This window comes from Antennarius striatus, chromosome 11 (genome assembly GCF_040054535.1).
Source record: "Antennarius striatus isolate MH-2024 chromosome 11, ASM4005453v1, whole genome shotgun sequence".
NCBI lineage: Eukaryota > Metazoa > Chordata > Actinopteri > Lophiiformes > Antennariidae > Antennarius > Antennarius striatus.
Window position 1 is genome coordinate 6,746,218 of NC_090786.1, and position 16,367 is coordinate 6,762,584.

General features: G+C 40.4%; 1 protein-coding gene across 2 annotated transcripts in view; it reads left to right on the top strand.

Annotated features, from left to right (window-relative positions):
* Positions 1-16,367, top strand: part of srbd1 (S1 RNA binding domain 1) — a 38,413-nt gene that overhangs the window by 13,577 nt on the left and 8,469 nt on the right. For both annotated transcript variants that reach the window (XM_068327415.1, XM_068327414.1), the window contains 2 exons: positions 7,249-7,340; positions 9,695-9,777. In XM_068327415.1, coding sequence (XP_068183516.1) covers positions 7,249-7,340; positions 9,695-9,777 — 175 coding nt within the window. The remainder of the gene's footprint in view (positions 1-7,248; positions 7,341-9,694; positions 9,778-16,367) is intronic.

A 16,367-nucleotide genomic window follows, 5' to 3' on the forward strand; every position in this document is an offset into this window, starting at 1 on the left:
AACAACAATAGTCACACATAAATCATTTAGTACGTTGATTTGCCCAAATAAAACCTTTTCATTTTGATGTTTATTAGATGTTGCAGGGAGAAAAAGAATATTGCCCACCTTGTCAGAATAACGAAAAACCTTCTGATGGTCACATCAGTGTTTCACAACCTGATGCTACTTATTTAACAACTTTTTGTTACTTAGTGTTCTGGGCTTGCACTAGGAGGTAGTATGACTAAGCCACTGCGCCTCAGTGTAAAAGAATTGAGTAAGCCACAAAAAACGGCGCGGCGAGCGTTGGAAAGAGCAAGAGAAAAAAGAGCGAGGAAAAAGTTTATTTTCTTATGTTATCGCTCGGGGATTTTCACAAGTCCAAAAAAGTTGTAAGTTTTATCCTTTTTTCCTAAAAATAAAAATGCCACTGTGGCTATACAGGCTTAAAAACCTTGTAGCCACTCTGGAATTTACTTTGTCTGTGACGTAGTGGTGATTGGCTAGCGCAAGCCCAGACAGTGTTCAATTAGTTTTCAACTTTTCTGGAAAAATCTTTAGGGTTTTTAAATTCAAGTCTCACAAATGAGCATCCTATGATGTTAACGTCTGGTTTCCTGTTACGTGGAAGATCGTCCTTGTGGTGTGTATGATTGTGGGATTGATCTTACAAAATCATTTGTAAACTAAAGTTTAGCATACTTGTTAATCAATGATAGATCATTTTAATACTGACATAGATGATTTGTTTTTGTAAGTGCAGTGTCCTCTCCTCTCCTCTCCTCTTAGCATTGACAATGGAGAAGTTCATTAACAACCTCAGCTTCATTTTCACCATCTGCTTCCTGTCTCACTGCGAGCCTTCATTGTGCCACCACCCCCACACGTCTACACCCTTTCTTCTCCACCCGCCTGTCTTTCTCTCGCTCTGTCCTTCTGCTTCAGTGCTCAGCTGGAATGACAGCCAGAAATGGCAGCCTGCAGGACATCCTTACCTCTGTTAACTGTATGTGTTTGTGTGGGTGTGTGTGGCTCTGTTTAAGTAGATTATAATAACTGAGGCACTTTTTCCATAATTCTGACACACCTTTTGATTTTTATGTATAAGTTATGTAGGTGAAGCATCGTCTTTCCCCATTATTTAATTAAAATAGCAAATTTCAGCATTGAAAATACTTGAGAAAAAGATATTTGGGATTAAATTATTGATGTTGACTGTGTCAGTGCTTATTTACAAGCTGCAGAGAAGGTGTTGCTAATATAATGACAATAGAGTCATTCTAAAACAAGATCCAACTGCTATTCAGGAGAAAGTTCTTTACAGGTTTTTCTCCAGTGTATCATAGTCATCATCAGTTCTGTCTGATAAACATCAATATTTTTGATACTTGGTTCTCAAATATTAATTTCCAGAGTGATGTCTTGTAGAAGGCATCTTAAATATTTTTCCATAAGTTGATTAAATGCAATAACAGTGCATTTTCCTCCATGTGTCACAAAGCATTTTTCTTCAAAGCTTGCAGTATGAATCTAGAATATATCAGCATAATTAAAATAATGATAGGATTAGTCATTCAGGATTATTTCATGTATTCTGTTGTCTGTACATGTTAGGAGTCAGTCCACCGTAAGTATTATCTCACAGCTCTTTTTACTTATTTGGAATAAATAATCAGCTGTGAACGTATCTACAATACATCTGTGTTTTAATGCAGTGTTCATACACGTACGCACACGCACACACACACACACACACACACACACACACACACATGCATGTAGAACAAAAAGAACATATTTTTACATGATACCAGTGTGACAGCTGTATGGAGCTGTAAGAAAGCTGTCACCGAGGACAACAGCCTTTTAACAGGATCAGATGTAAAAGTCCCTCACTGTCGTCACCAGATTCAACTTTTCTTCCCTCATTAGATTTACAACAGAGTAACCTCACATGATTAAGGTTGAACAATGCCGCTATGAATGACCGAGGTTCTGCAGGATGTTATGCAGCATGTGGTCTGATGGAACTGACGAGGTATGTCTGCCTGTGATGGCTCCCACTGCAGAAATGTTTGTCACACATCTGTGTCCCGAGTAATTTAAAGACCTCCTGCTAAACATCAGCATGTGACAGGTTAGAAAATAAACATCTCGTGTGTGTGTGTGTGTGTGTGTGTGTGTGTGTGTGTGTGCGCGCGTGCGTGCGTGCGTGCGTGTGTGTGTGTTTGTGTTTTTCCTGGATGGACCGGAACAGCATGACCTTGTCTGCTACTGTGCTTTAGCGCTGAATTGAGGAGCATTCAGGACTTTAAGGAATGCTCAACACTGGCCAGACAGATGTCTGGGAGTGTGTGTGTGTTTGTGTGTGTACGGTCTGCAGTGTTGCGCGTAGTGGGCTGTGTCACCATTGTCACCCTAATCAGCTAGTGTCTCTGGGTTTCATGCTTACATGTCACACGTAGACATGTAAGCATGGGATGTGTAGGAGTCCTGATCTGTTGGCTGATCCATGAATGGCTTCCTGCTTTTCCAGAAGAACTCACAATTCAACAAGAATTGTCACATAAACAGTATTGCATATTGTTAAAGGTTCCTGTCATCAGCAGCAAATATCGATTTTGTTTTCAAGTGTGGCATATCTACCCGTTACATGGAGAAGAAACTACTTTTTTTTCCTCTTACAAAGTGAATAGGAGCATTTTAACAGCTTGCCTCCTGAGCAGCATGATTATTTGAAGCAGCATGAAGTTTTTCTGAAATAATGTTTGAGTTAATAATGAAAGCTAGTTCTCATGGTAGATCCAAGTTATGTCATGCTGTCATGTTTTATCATTGACTTGAATGTCAAAAGAGCACAAAATTAATAACACAATTTTATGTTCATACTATTTTATATAAATATAAATATTTTTATACCTGTGTTTGAGAGGGCAAGACTAGCTAAAGAATATTTGTCACACACACACACACACACACACACACACACACACACACACACACACACACACACACACACACACATACACACACACACAAAGTATTGTCTAACATTAATGTAATGAAGTTTGTTTTATACATTTTACCAACATGTTCTCACTGACAGTCATAGGCCAGATCCCTCCCATCGTTCTCTCCTTGACTGGTTCATACGCATAGTTGTCTGAGGGCGCTTCAATCATTGCAGTGGGAACATTCTCAAATCACCGAGTCCTTGACCGTCTTCTCCCTCCAGCTCACTCCTGGTGGGATGAGATCATTATTACTGGCTAGCTGATTGACTTGGAGGACGACAGTGTGAACTGTATTTGTGACTGTGTGTGTGTGAGGATGTGTGTATCCCTTGTCATGCCCTGTGTCCAGGCATGCTCCCAGGGCTGGAGTGGGTGAGTGATGAACATACAATGGCAGGACCAGCGATGATGAGTGAGATCTGGGCACTGATGACCACCCTCCTCCCCCACAATGGCCTGGAGGTGTATTAGAAGTTGGAACAGGGGGGACAGATAGATTTAGAGGCATGGAAAGGCTTCAGCCTGGTTGTGGAAGCATCCCTGTATTCAGAGGAGTGCAATGAACGTATTAATGTCTCTGACCGACAGGAAGGGTGGAAGTAAAGTGTTCAACAAGTATTAGACACTCAAAAAAGGGTATTTTATACATTTTAATGATGTGATATTATTTTCTTTAAATGACAAATTATACATTTTAATTAACGGTGTCTTCATAGACACGTGGAGAGATCGCTGGATGTGAATGCTTACAGTTTGAGTCACAACCACAAGCATCTCTCAGAGGGTGGTTAGCAGTAGAGTTAGCGGTCGCTTCAGCGTTTCCAGGTGGTGGACGGAGAACATCTTCCAGTCTCATCCATATCACCAGCAGCCCCCGCTCCCCTCCCAGCATGCCTGACTGGTGGTCAGCCTCTGTCCCTTCTTCCACCCCCCCTTCCCACATGCCACCCCCCCCTCCCCGGGTACCAGTGTTCCTTGCGATGGTCCTGAATGTAACAAACGTGTCATGAGTTTGTGCGACACGCCATGTGTTCTTTTGATTTGGGATGTGTATGCAGTTGTGCGTGACACAAGTGCAGGGCCTGCTCCCAGATTGACATGAGTGTCTGTGAGGCTTTGCTCTTTTCAGATGTGCCTCACACTGGCAGTTGGAGTTTGTACATGTGTGTTTGTGCGTGTGTATGTGTGTGTGTGTTTGTCTGCCTTCCAGCGCCTTGCTGGAGACTGACGGCCCTTGACACCTGCCATTTGAACGCTTTTCTCTGTGAAAAATGTCATCGTCTTTGGACCCGACATGTGTGTCTGTGTGAGACAGAAAATGGTGCATCCCTCAATTTGTCTCCCTGAGGTCAAGCTTTGCAGCTGACTGAACAATGGGCCCAAGCTGTTTGAGCAGCCGGACAGATAAACTTGTGTCTGTGTGTTTTGGATGAGACATTTTTGGTTTAGTAAAGTATGACATTAGCGCTCCTTCTAAGGTAGTAAAATGAGGACAAGGAACCTGAACCGAGTTCATAGAAGGTAACGCATCAGGCAAGAACTTGATGACACATTGTGTGTGGAGCTTGAAAGCTATGTTACATTTGCTTCTTTATCTAGCTGGTCTGTTCTTTTGTCAAAATACTTTTATGTGTATTACAAATTACAATTACAAATCCAGAATTAAAAAAGTAGTGGAAGGAAATTCTGGATTATATTTATTGGAGACATTTCAGGTCCACACAAGTTAAAGACTTTTTGTTTCTCTACTCAAATTTTTGAAACCATCCTAAATAACTAATTTTAAAATGTCAAAGTCCTTGAGTTCAGCCCTCACCCCACCTCCTCCTTCCAACTTAATCTCCTGCATATCAGATTGGTTGGTGATATTATCACCCTCTTGTCTTTTATAACTGATCTCATGAACTGGTTTTAATTTAGACACAGGATTCCTGAGCCAGAAGGCGGTAATAAGGTATCAAAGTGTGTATCCATCTCTTCAGATGCAATCCTCCTTCAGGGCGGCCGTGTTTGTGTGTCTGTGTCACGCCCACGGGTGTGTCTCAAAGACGACTGGATTGGAGAGCCCGTTTGTGACTTTGCCCCAGGACAGAGCAGGGATTAAAGTAGGTTTCTACAGTATGTGTATGTAGTATACAGTTGAGAGTGTGAATTAGTGATAACCCTACAGGGTCACCAAGTCATCACTTTACACGACCAGGCAACCATTGACTTTGTGTGTTTGTGTATGTGTGCAGATGTGTGTGTCCACATTTTGACCATCCTCCCACTTAGGCCAGAGAGCAGACAACCTTCTGCTGGCTGCCAGGATGATGCCCTCACCATGGTGACAGCCTTCAGTGTGGGCTCACAGCTTCACCCATGACGGTGCTATTACCCAGCTGCCCCAGCAGCAACGTTAATTAGTTTGGACATGATAGGGGCTGGTGGCCTCCCTTTCTGTTCTCTCCAAATCCTCTCGTGCTCTGCTTTTTTTTCTGTGTTCTTGAGATCTTTTTCCCCTTTTATACTCGTCACTTGATTTATTGTTCTCTCAGTCTTTCTTCAACAAAAGGCAACATAAGGAACTTTCACACTTTTACTTGACTTCCATTGTCTGTGATGTTTCAAAAAGAGAACAGGGAGGATAGTGCACATTTTGTTTTTTCTCCATGAGGCGTTGCTGTGAATATCTCAGTTCTCTGAAGAGTTAAAGCTGGAACAGAGTTTGGCTTTGTGAGTTTAAAAAATGTGGGTTTTTTTTAAATAATATCTTCTGCATGTTACTCAGCAAAAACAATTGTGTGCTTCTTTGTGTCTGTGTGTGTGCGTGTCAGATTAATGACCAGCCCTCCTCTGACCCCCTTGAAGGTCATGTGTCTGTGCTCATTAGTAGTGTCACCATGGTGATATGTCAGCTGTCAGCACGATGGACAGGAAGCTGACAAAAAGAACAGTGAAGCGGAGGAAGTAATGAATAGAGATGACGGGAAAGAGGGGGATAAAGAGGGAGGACGAGTTCATTTAAATGTAATTCTCATCAGAAGGTCTCTGCCACTCATTAACAAGATACTAGAAATTGGCAAGGTTGTTGTGGCAAAGTCCAGGCCTCTGGTATTGGCTGTGTGTGTGTTTGTGTGTGTGTGGGCCTCATTCAGAGCTATGGACATTGGGGAGGTGTTGACCCCTTCTTCATACTGGCCAGCCCTAAGGGAAAAGACCTCTTTTTCTTTTCCCAGTCCTGCTTCCCTCCATTCACCCGAGAGAATGGAAGCACTAAACAACATGACAGCTTCAGTTGTGTGTCAGTAACATTAACACTGGTATCGGTAGTGTTGTTGTACCATTCTTGCTTGTGTGCTGATGGATGATAACGATCTACTTTAGACTGAATACATTACCACGTGAACCAATATCATATGCTGCCATCTCCAATCATTTCATTTGCAAGAATTATAGTATTTATGTGATTTTACATCTGTAATAAAGATGGGAGGTGCATGAATATCAGCTCATTTACACTCCTCTTTGAAACTGATTTATTGACTAGCGATATGAAAAATTAACAAGGGTGTTCTTATATGATTAAATCATCACTCATTCAGACTTTTTCTATAAAAACGCAGTTTATGTTAGATAAAATAAGTTTTCCAATGTTTTATGTATGTAATCAAATAATGTTCAAAGAAATTTTTTTAAAGCGACACAAAAAATGTTTTGAGTCATAAACCCTAATGACTAAAGTCTATTAAAACTTCTTTAATTCAAAGCTTGTTTTTCAAACTGTCATGTAGAAGTGGGACGTCTAAATTGATTATGAGTTGCAGTACATCTCAATGACCTCTAGATGGCTGTAGTGTCACATAAAATGACAATGGACTGCGAAGGTTTGCTGACTCAGTATCATGCGCTTTAAAAAACACACCATCGTACTATCTGTTATTTCATAAAAAGGTTGTCAGATCATTGCAATTCTTGACTTTACTCAATGTGTGCACCACATTACCCGGCCAGTATTTTCTGTTTGCTATTAATTTTAAAGCTGGATCATCAATAGTGCTCTTCTTGTCTTTATTGTCTGCCCTGGAGGATGAACCCAACCTACAAAGGAGTGAGCAGCTGTTACCATTAAGCTTCTATTAATAAGTTTCAAGGCAGTGTTGGATTTCCTTCCATGTCTGTTGTACAGCAGAAACTGATGTTTGTTTTTTTCTTTTTTTCTCTCCTCCTTCTCTCATTCGTTGACCTTTTACCTTTCCCTTTAATTCCCCAGTATAACCAACGAGGCTGGAGCATCCATTTACAGTGTGAGTGCGGAAGCAGTCAAAGAGATGCCAGACCTGGACCCGAACCTGAGGAGTGCAGGTATCCAAGCTCATATTGATTGTTACAGTGAAAAATCCAAAAGAATGAACTCACTATCTTGAATTGGTGTTCTGTCGACCAATTATCTCATCTCTAATTGTCAAATACTTTTACAGGAAGTAAACCCCCAAAACTGCAACTTACTACATGTTATTTTACTCACACACTTTATTTGTGTGTAAGTACCCTAAAAACATGCTGATCAGACCATCAGTGAATTAATTTAGCATATTTCTCTTTTGCTCTCATTCCACATTTAAGTCCATGAAATAGAGAAAAAAGAAAATGAACGACTCAAAGTTTTGGAGAACAAATGCTTCCAACAGACTTCCTCTATAAAAGCTATAAATCATGTGTGGCTGGATTAATCTTGGTTTCTTGTGGCCGGCAGCATGAGAGTCATATTTATACCATTAAATGATAGACATAAAAAATCTGTTGCATTTGATTTTATATGTCCCTTTGATGAAAGTGTGTTTCTGTGTGTCCAAACAAATGGCCATGATGCATAGTATGTGGGTAACTGAGTTACAGGCATTGTCCCATCTGCCCCGGCTTTTGCTGTGTAATCTTTGGACACCTAGTGGTGATATTTCAACCCCCTCTCAATAAAGCTGATTTCTTTGTGTTCAGATTATATCTGCCGTATGATTTGTGACAGAATAGAAGAGTTAACTTGCCTCAAGGATTTATGGGGCAAGGGACCGGAATACAGTAGTTTAATTTTGTGTCCGTTTCTTCTCATTGTCGTGCTGGAGTTATGATGGACTTAATTAACAATTCAGCTCTTCTTAGTGAGCGAGATGGGGAGCGAGTCAGATAGAATGGATTTTAAAGAGTTTTGGGGAGTTTCGTTGGTGCACAGAGCAAGGCCAAGGTTGAAACTCCATCCCTGTCTAAATATTTTCTCAGGCAGCAGTCAGGGCGGAGGAGAGGAGAGCCATTGATTCCAGACATACTCCCCTTATTACATCTCATCTACGGCTGTCATGATCGAGGCATTTTTGCTGACCTGTCATTGTCATACAAATAATTGCTGTTAATAATTTAATTGCCATCTTTTATCTGACCATCGTAGCATAACATGAGGCTGGGTTGTCTGTCCTATGGTGGGGAGATAGATCTGACTTTGCCACTTAATAACCTGTAATGCTCATATTGAAAGATGCTGATCAAAATGTTAACAAGCTTTAGAGATAAACGGGATGACACTCTAGGTGGATTTAATTCCCAGTATGCCCCAGTCAAACACTAAATAGTGGAAAACTATGTGATGGAATTACAGTATATTCCTGTTTAATTCGGCCATTATTGTACAGATGAGTGGATGCAATTCCAGCGATCTTACAGTTGTGATCATCTCAGATTATCACAATCGGACAAATGTGATATAATTCTGAGGTCCAATAACATCCCTGTCTTCCTCTTCATCTGTTGGTTCTGCTTCAGTTGTCCAAAACTCAAGCAGCACACTCCATCATGACCTTTAAAACTGAAACACTCTCCATAGACACCTGAGAAACATCGGCCAGCAGGGAGAGCAGGGAAATTATATCTGGAATTTTTTACTCAAATTGCAGTTGTTATATTTGTAAAATTCATGCGTTTGTATTTTGTTAATCTTTAGAGTATAAAAAAAAGTTAAGTAGAAAAATCAAGAAAGGTAATTTCTTTTGTCAAATATTGGACAGCAACTTATTAAAATAAAATAACCCAGGCATAAAAATGTAAGGTGTTCTGTCCCAGTCCTCCCACATCCTTTGTCTTTGAATGTGAACAGTGCTTGTGTTATTCTCTCCTCAGTGTGTCTGTATATTTCTTTGGAAGGGTGGGGGGGTTATGTCATGTATTATGGTGTGTATGTGAGGAAGGTTGTTTGTAATTTTTCACCTTGTCACAAGGACCTGACAGCATATTCATGGAAAAGACATTTGGCTTCATGTGAAGCAGCAGGCTGCAGCCTTACAGACGTCATTGCTAAGAGCAACACTACTTTAGTGTGTGTTTATTTGTGTGCTAAATTTGACTGTGCGTGTCAGTGTGTTCAGGTCTTGGGGTTTTAAAGGTTCACGGCTTGAACATCCATCAGGAAGCAAAATGACAGGTGCAAAGACTTCATTTAAAACCAAGCTTTAATTATTATTACTGGGGCTGGAGGAATGACAATTAAGTTTGGTTTGCCTCGAGCCAGCGGTGTCGACAATTTGCATATTCAGTAATTATAAATAAAATAAATTTGCATTTTCAATAACGGTGATTCAGATAGCAGTGTAACAAAAAGCACAAAACACAGATTCTCAAGAGACATGAAACCTAATGTATGTTTTTGTATGTGTGTGTGTGCGTGTCAACAGTGTCCATTGGAAGACGTGTACAAGATCCATTGGCTGAGCTCGTGAAGATCGATCCCAAACACATCGGCATCGGAACATACCAGGTAGGTTTGCTTTCGCATCTTCCCCATGTTCGGGTGCACCTTGTGGGTGAGAGCCGTCTGTCTCGGGGCGGTGGAACATCTGCTGTCACTTAGAATGCAGCTAAGAGACGAACAGACAAGTGTGTGTGGTGTAAAAGCACATTAGCACTTAACCACAATTGTGCACACATGCGTTTGTTATTGCACTGTCTGCAGTCGTTACTTCTTTGCTGTAAAATGGCTAATGTGCTATACAAAGTCACAGAATGTGTATTTTTATTTTTGCTCATTATTCTCTTGTTTATTTAACCAGAATGGTCTTTTTAAGAGAATTCTGACCAAAATGGCATCATAATTATATAATACGCACCAACTCACAACCACTGTTCACAGGAGGAGAGTGAAGAAATCCAATATTACTCAATAAAAGCTTGATGTGATTTTATTCGGGATCTTTGCAGAGTTCAGCTGTGGATTTCACATTTCAGGCTAAACAAATAAAGCATTTGCAGCCGATACTGGAGGCATACAGGGAATGTGAGTGAGGAACTGAAGCGGCGACAGGCCGAATGATAAAAACTTAAACAGGATCATAGAAGACGGACTAATCAGGACGTAGATAAACTTGGCTAAGGTCTGTGTCAACAGATGATGTTAAGGATGACAGCTAATTCAATTAATGGAGGTCAGGGATGACGTATGTTTGAACATTTGTTTCTTGTATGCTTGCTTGTCCGTACGCGTTCAAGTGTGTACAGATGAAACAACATTCGACTCAATGTTGACTTTGGTCATTCCAAGTGTATGTGTGATTTTCTGTCGATGTGGCTGGTATTTGGATGGAATATTAAGGCAGTTGGATTCTACATATTGGGTAGTTTGGATCCATATGTTAGGCCATCACAGTGAATAACACTGTCCTTCCTTTATCTTCAGCAGTCGATGCAGAAAAAGGATTAAATATGTGTGACAAAAGAAACAGAGATGACAGATATCCGAGGTTAAGAGGGAGAACAAAATCAGAGAAAGCGCTTTGTATTGTGCAAAGTGCTCGTGCTTACATATATGTGTGGCAGAGTGTGTCTCTCATCACGTCCTGACCAGTCCCCCTGGGGTGCCTGAGGCCTGTGCACCTCCTGCTTTCAGATCATGTGACTAGGTCAACAAATGATAACCAGGTAAATAAACTCTGGGTGCTGACAGATATGAGATGGGACATAACTTTGGTTTGTGTGTTAGCGCGCACACACACACAAACGCACAGCATAGCGCACCATATCCCTGTTCTGAGTAAGGGTTAAGGTTGTGTATGTAAGAATGTATATGTGGCAGAATGGGTGTATGAAAAGTGCACTCATGCATGTGTGTCTTCTGGCAAATTCTTTTGTGTGATTCATGGCATTTTGAGTTTTGTGAAAGTTTATTGCCATTAGACCCAAAAAGCATAAGGGCAGATGTAACTCTAGACAGCTGGCACAGCATGCTCTCTCTTTCTTTCTCCCTCTGCTGACCCAGTGAGTGACAGCTCTGACAGAAAGGAGGAAATGAGCTGAGGGCTGAAAAAGTGAGGCCCATTAAAATCAGATTGGACATAACTATTGGTGTGGGAACAGTGTTTTCACTACAGCACCCCTGGCCGATAGGTTTTTCTGAACACTGACTTTGCCAGAGATACGTCTGTTTTAATGGAAAAATAGATATTATTGGTATTTCTCTTTTTTAATACTAGTGGTAACCTATATTTAATAGTCCCCTGATCCTCTCATTGATCTGAGACACTCACATTGGACAAACATTTCAAGAATCTTGTTTCCTTACAAATCAAAGACTTAGTCGGTGTGGCCTTTGGACAGCTCCTCTATCTGTCAGTCACCTCTTCAGTTTGGGATGGTTTTTTTGACAGCTGGGTAATTCCCAAGTCTCTGAGTGCTACTTTAAAACACACACAGACACACACTGCTGTGCGAGAAAACATTGCCTGCAAGACGGTTATTAACAAATCTGTCACTCTCCACCCAGGACTCTTTCAACTGCTCTCCTTCACTCACTCCATTTTTCTCCTTTTGTCCCAATGACTTCCTTTCCTTTTCCCTTGTTTCACATCGAGTTTCCATAGCTAATGCCATGACTTGGAAGAGCTGGCCAGTTCACTATCACACTGATCATTGACCTTCTGCTGAAGATAGTGGTTGATGCCCAAATGGTTGTAAAATAGACACTTTTTCAACCACTGACTCATTTTATGCAGCAATCTTGTACGGGATACGGCTGGGAAGTAGCTGGGTCTCGTGTCAAGGCCATTAAATTATGTGATATCAGATTTCACCTCTAACGTAAGAGTTCAGACCCAAGGAAGGCTCTTGGATGAGAGGTGAAATGTTTTGAAACTTAAAAAGAATTCCAGTTGCTTGTTATTTAATCTCTTAGGATTGTTATTTTTGTGTTTTTACAAGTATTTGTTTAGCTTAGCATAGACGGTGTTGAGTTTCTGTAGAGCCGGCCAGGTAAAATATGAAATCTGCACCTTCAGGCGAGTTGGTATTGACTTAAAAAATGAGGTTTGAGGTTTTCACCAACACCTATTGCAAATGATGTTGCTATTCACACCAGTGCCCTATGCCTGGGGTGCTGTGTGTGTCTGTTTGCAGCCAATGAAATGTGTTTGTGTGCTATCATTTACTCTTGAATGGTAGTGCCTTCGGGGGAGACAGGAGCAGACAGAGCTGAGACAAGGAAAGGGCGCAAGAAGAAAATGAAGCACTGAGATTGATTGATACTTCCTGACTCTACCTTTTGAGTTGTGGGGGAAAAAATCACGCTTTTAGGTGCTTATGTGCCTAAGAGTGAAGTTGTGACATGAGTCAAGCTGACTTGTCTGTCACCGTATAATTGATTTAGACAGGCTTATGCCAATTCTCTACTAACTCAGCAAATTATAAAACATTTACCAGCTGTCATTTCAGACTACGTACTGCAGCCCTGTACATTTTACATTGAGTGATGATGCATGTGTTTCTGTAGTGTTAAGTATTTTCATTGATAAATATGCAGTTGGCCTTTGGTTTTAAGTAAAACCAAAAGTTCAGGGACTAAACAAACAAATATTTTATCAAAGTCTCTAAAATTGATAGATTACCCAAACCGCTTTCTTTTTTATATCATAGAATGTTTCATAATACATTTTACCCAAATGATTAAACTGAATTGTGTCATTTGAACTTCCCGTGCCTGCTTTTCAACTTGTTCTCTGTTGTGTAGTCCCTCATGGCTCTTTCTCTTTCTTTCTCTCTCTCTTTCTCTCTTTCTCTCTCTCTCTCTCTCTCTCTCTCTCTCTCTCTCTCTCTCTCTCTCTCTCTCTCTCTCTCTCACACACACACACACACCCTCACTATGAACTAAGCGTCTGTTCTTGTAATATTTTACCACGTTGAACAAGTAGGTTTCAGAGTCCTTATAGAAGCTGTCAATCAAGGAGTATATGACCTTCAGTTAACCTCAGGCACCTTTGTGCGTTTGTGAATGATAATCCTTTGATCATCAGAGAGGGAATGGTAAAGGTGTGCAAATGTTGCAGCATGACACACATATACAGGGGAAGAAACACGTACATAGAAACACACACATGAAAAAGACATAAATAGTCAAATAAACCTACTTTACAGGACATGAGAATAAGTTTGTAATGTCCCAGCCTACATGTGAGTCGTAATTCCACATCATTCTACACCTGGTAATCATAGATCTATCCTTCCACTATTGATGGCATTGTGGCACTGATACCAGCAGCCATTATGGGTCCGTTGTGGTTCCATTTGCGGGCTGATAGTGACATTATTCAGTAAAATGGCATTTTGTTTAGTCAGCTCTAAAACATCTCCATCATTGTCAGTTTACAACTTTAATCTGTAGCTCTTTCCTCTCTGCCACAACTGATTTCTGCTTTTCAGTTCATAATATGTGATTTTAGGCAATATGTACTCAAAGGAAGTCTGTAGTTGTGTTTTTGTATAAAGGAAGGGACCTTAGCTTATTTGAGTTAGCTGTCTTTCTCTCCTGTATTTCACTGCTCTCTCACTCACTCTGTCTCTCTCTCTCTCTCTCTCTCTCTCTCTCTGTGATTGACATGTGCTAACATTGCAGCGTTATTCAAGGTGCAGACAGTTGCACTTTGTTCTTGTATATTTGTTGGCTGCGCTCAGCTGCGTATCCCGCCAATCCAAATATGACTTTCACACATAGGGATCCAGTCCATTGACTCTTGATGATTTTGAGGTTTAGGGGGTCCGGGCGTTAAAACCGAGACGTGGGGATGGTTTTAAAAATGCATGGTAGTGTATCTGTGGAATGGATGAAATTCAAGTTTGTGACGGTATGCCTCAAGTGAACCGAGTCAGGCTTTTGTTGTGACAGGGGATATATTCAACAATGTAGTTTGCATTAAAAGTTTTATGGTATTAAATCACCTTGTATTTTCACAGCATCCTGAAGTCTTAATTTAGATAGGAAGGATATGGTTCAGACGATAGGTAATGTAGGAAATGAAATGTGAGAAAGTAAGCTGTTATTTAAGAAGACAGCTGTAGAGAAGTTAGAAGTAGAGCTGCAGAAAGGAATCCTACAGAGTCACGTAAAAAAAAAAAATTAAAGCAGGGAAAACTGGGATATATGAATCAGGAGTTGGTTAAAAAATACAAAGACACACTCCATCGGTTCGGTCAGTAAACTGAGCAGAGGGCCACTTGGGCCTCAGGATCGACACCTACTGTACATACTGAATTGTGTTTTTCCTTTTAATCAAGCAGAACTTGCTTGTTTTCTGTAACAGTTACTCTCTACATATTAAACCACTCCTGATGATATTTTCTTTTAGTACAGATAACTGTGCTTGATAATCCACTTCACGGGGCTGAAGAGACTTCTGTATGGTAAGGGAAGTGATTGAACAGTTTGGTCAATTTATTCATTCTTTTGTCGTTGTTATGTCAAACAAGCACATCACTTTTCTTTTCTATCTTAGTTGAAATGAATACTGATAAGGTCAGGTTACAGCTTCCGTTCAGTTTTTCTCATCCCTAATTGAACATGGTTATGTACTGAGGTTCACACACATCTTTGTGATTATGTCTTAGATCCTCTGCTGCTGCTCCCACCTCTATTAGGTTTCACTAAGAATGTAAGAACACATTCGTTGAGGTTTTACTGCAGGTTAAAAATTCACTCACGCACACCTTCACTTTTCTCATGTGAAAGCATCCAGTGGTGTGGCATTACACTGTATTTCCACATCTCTGACTATTTTTGTCTCTCGCTCACCTTCCTGCAAACATTTACTGGGAATCAAGAAACCTTCTGACCTGATTTGTTGGGAACTTTGGATTGTTTCTGACTAATGATCAAGTCTGGAAGCAGAGAAAATCTATCAGATTGTTCTTATTTTTTCTTCAATTCAGTCTCCCCATCAACTGGCATATACACTTGTGACTTCTTCCAGACACGGAGAGAACTTCTGACTTTCCATCGTCACACAGTATATTGCAACCAAGTTCTCTTGTCAAGAGGCAGTTGTGTAGCATGGTACACAGACAATCTACTGTTCAAATCAACAAAGCAAGAATCAGAGTGTTTATTTTAATAGAAAGGGAAAGACTCACACCCCTGTCTACATTGGTGGAGCTGAGGATGAGCAGGTGAACTGTTTGGTTTACACGTGAATCAGCGTTGTGACAAACCTGTCATGGATGCATAAATGCCTGAGTGAAGACACAGCAGTAAAGAAATAAAAGACATGCCCTACCAGGTGTCATATAGTACATTACCCCCTGTAAACCTCATAATAAAATAGCAAATCTGTAATCATTATTATTCATACTAAATGGTGTATTCAGCTTTTATAATCACATATGGATATGTGGATATCACATCTATCTATCTATCTATCTATCTATCTATCTATCTATCTATCTATCTATCTATCTATCTATCTATCTATCTATCTATCTATCTATCTATCTATCTATCTATATACTGTATATAAGAAGCATCTGGTCTGTCTCACACTCACACTGTCCTCATAGTTCTTGTCCTGCTATTGTTTAGATGGGTGGGTGTGTTTACAAGCTGCCGTTGTTGTCGTCTGCATTTGTTCAGGTCTTGATCGTGTTACAGAACAACCCATTTTATTCTCCCGTTCCCATACACACATGAACTGTAGTCGCCACTCTTCATAACATCTTAAATCTCTCTCTGATATCTTATTTTGATGAAATGTGTTAGTTCTGGATCTTTTACTTTATGTTACACAACACAGACCTTTCCTTTCACTTAATTTTTGGACATTGTGAGCTTTCCTCCCCACTCCCAATTTATCAGGATGTATTATGCGAAAGTATATCCAGGTCATATTTTATTGTTAAATGTATAGGTTTAATCTTGTGGCTCCTTATGGAGGGGGAATACCTTTAACAAGAGCCTTGTTTGAAGTAGACAGATGTTGTTGAATGCCAAATTAAATATTCTGTCCCCCTCCTTGTCCTGCTGTTCTTTCTGTCTCACTTTTTCTCTTTCTGTCTCACCTGCTTACTACATGCCAATCAAATCTCTCAGTATTTCAT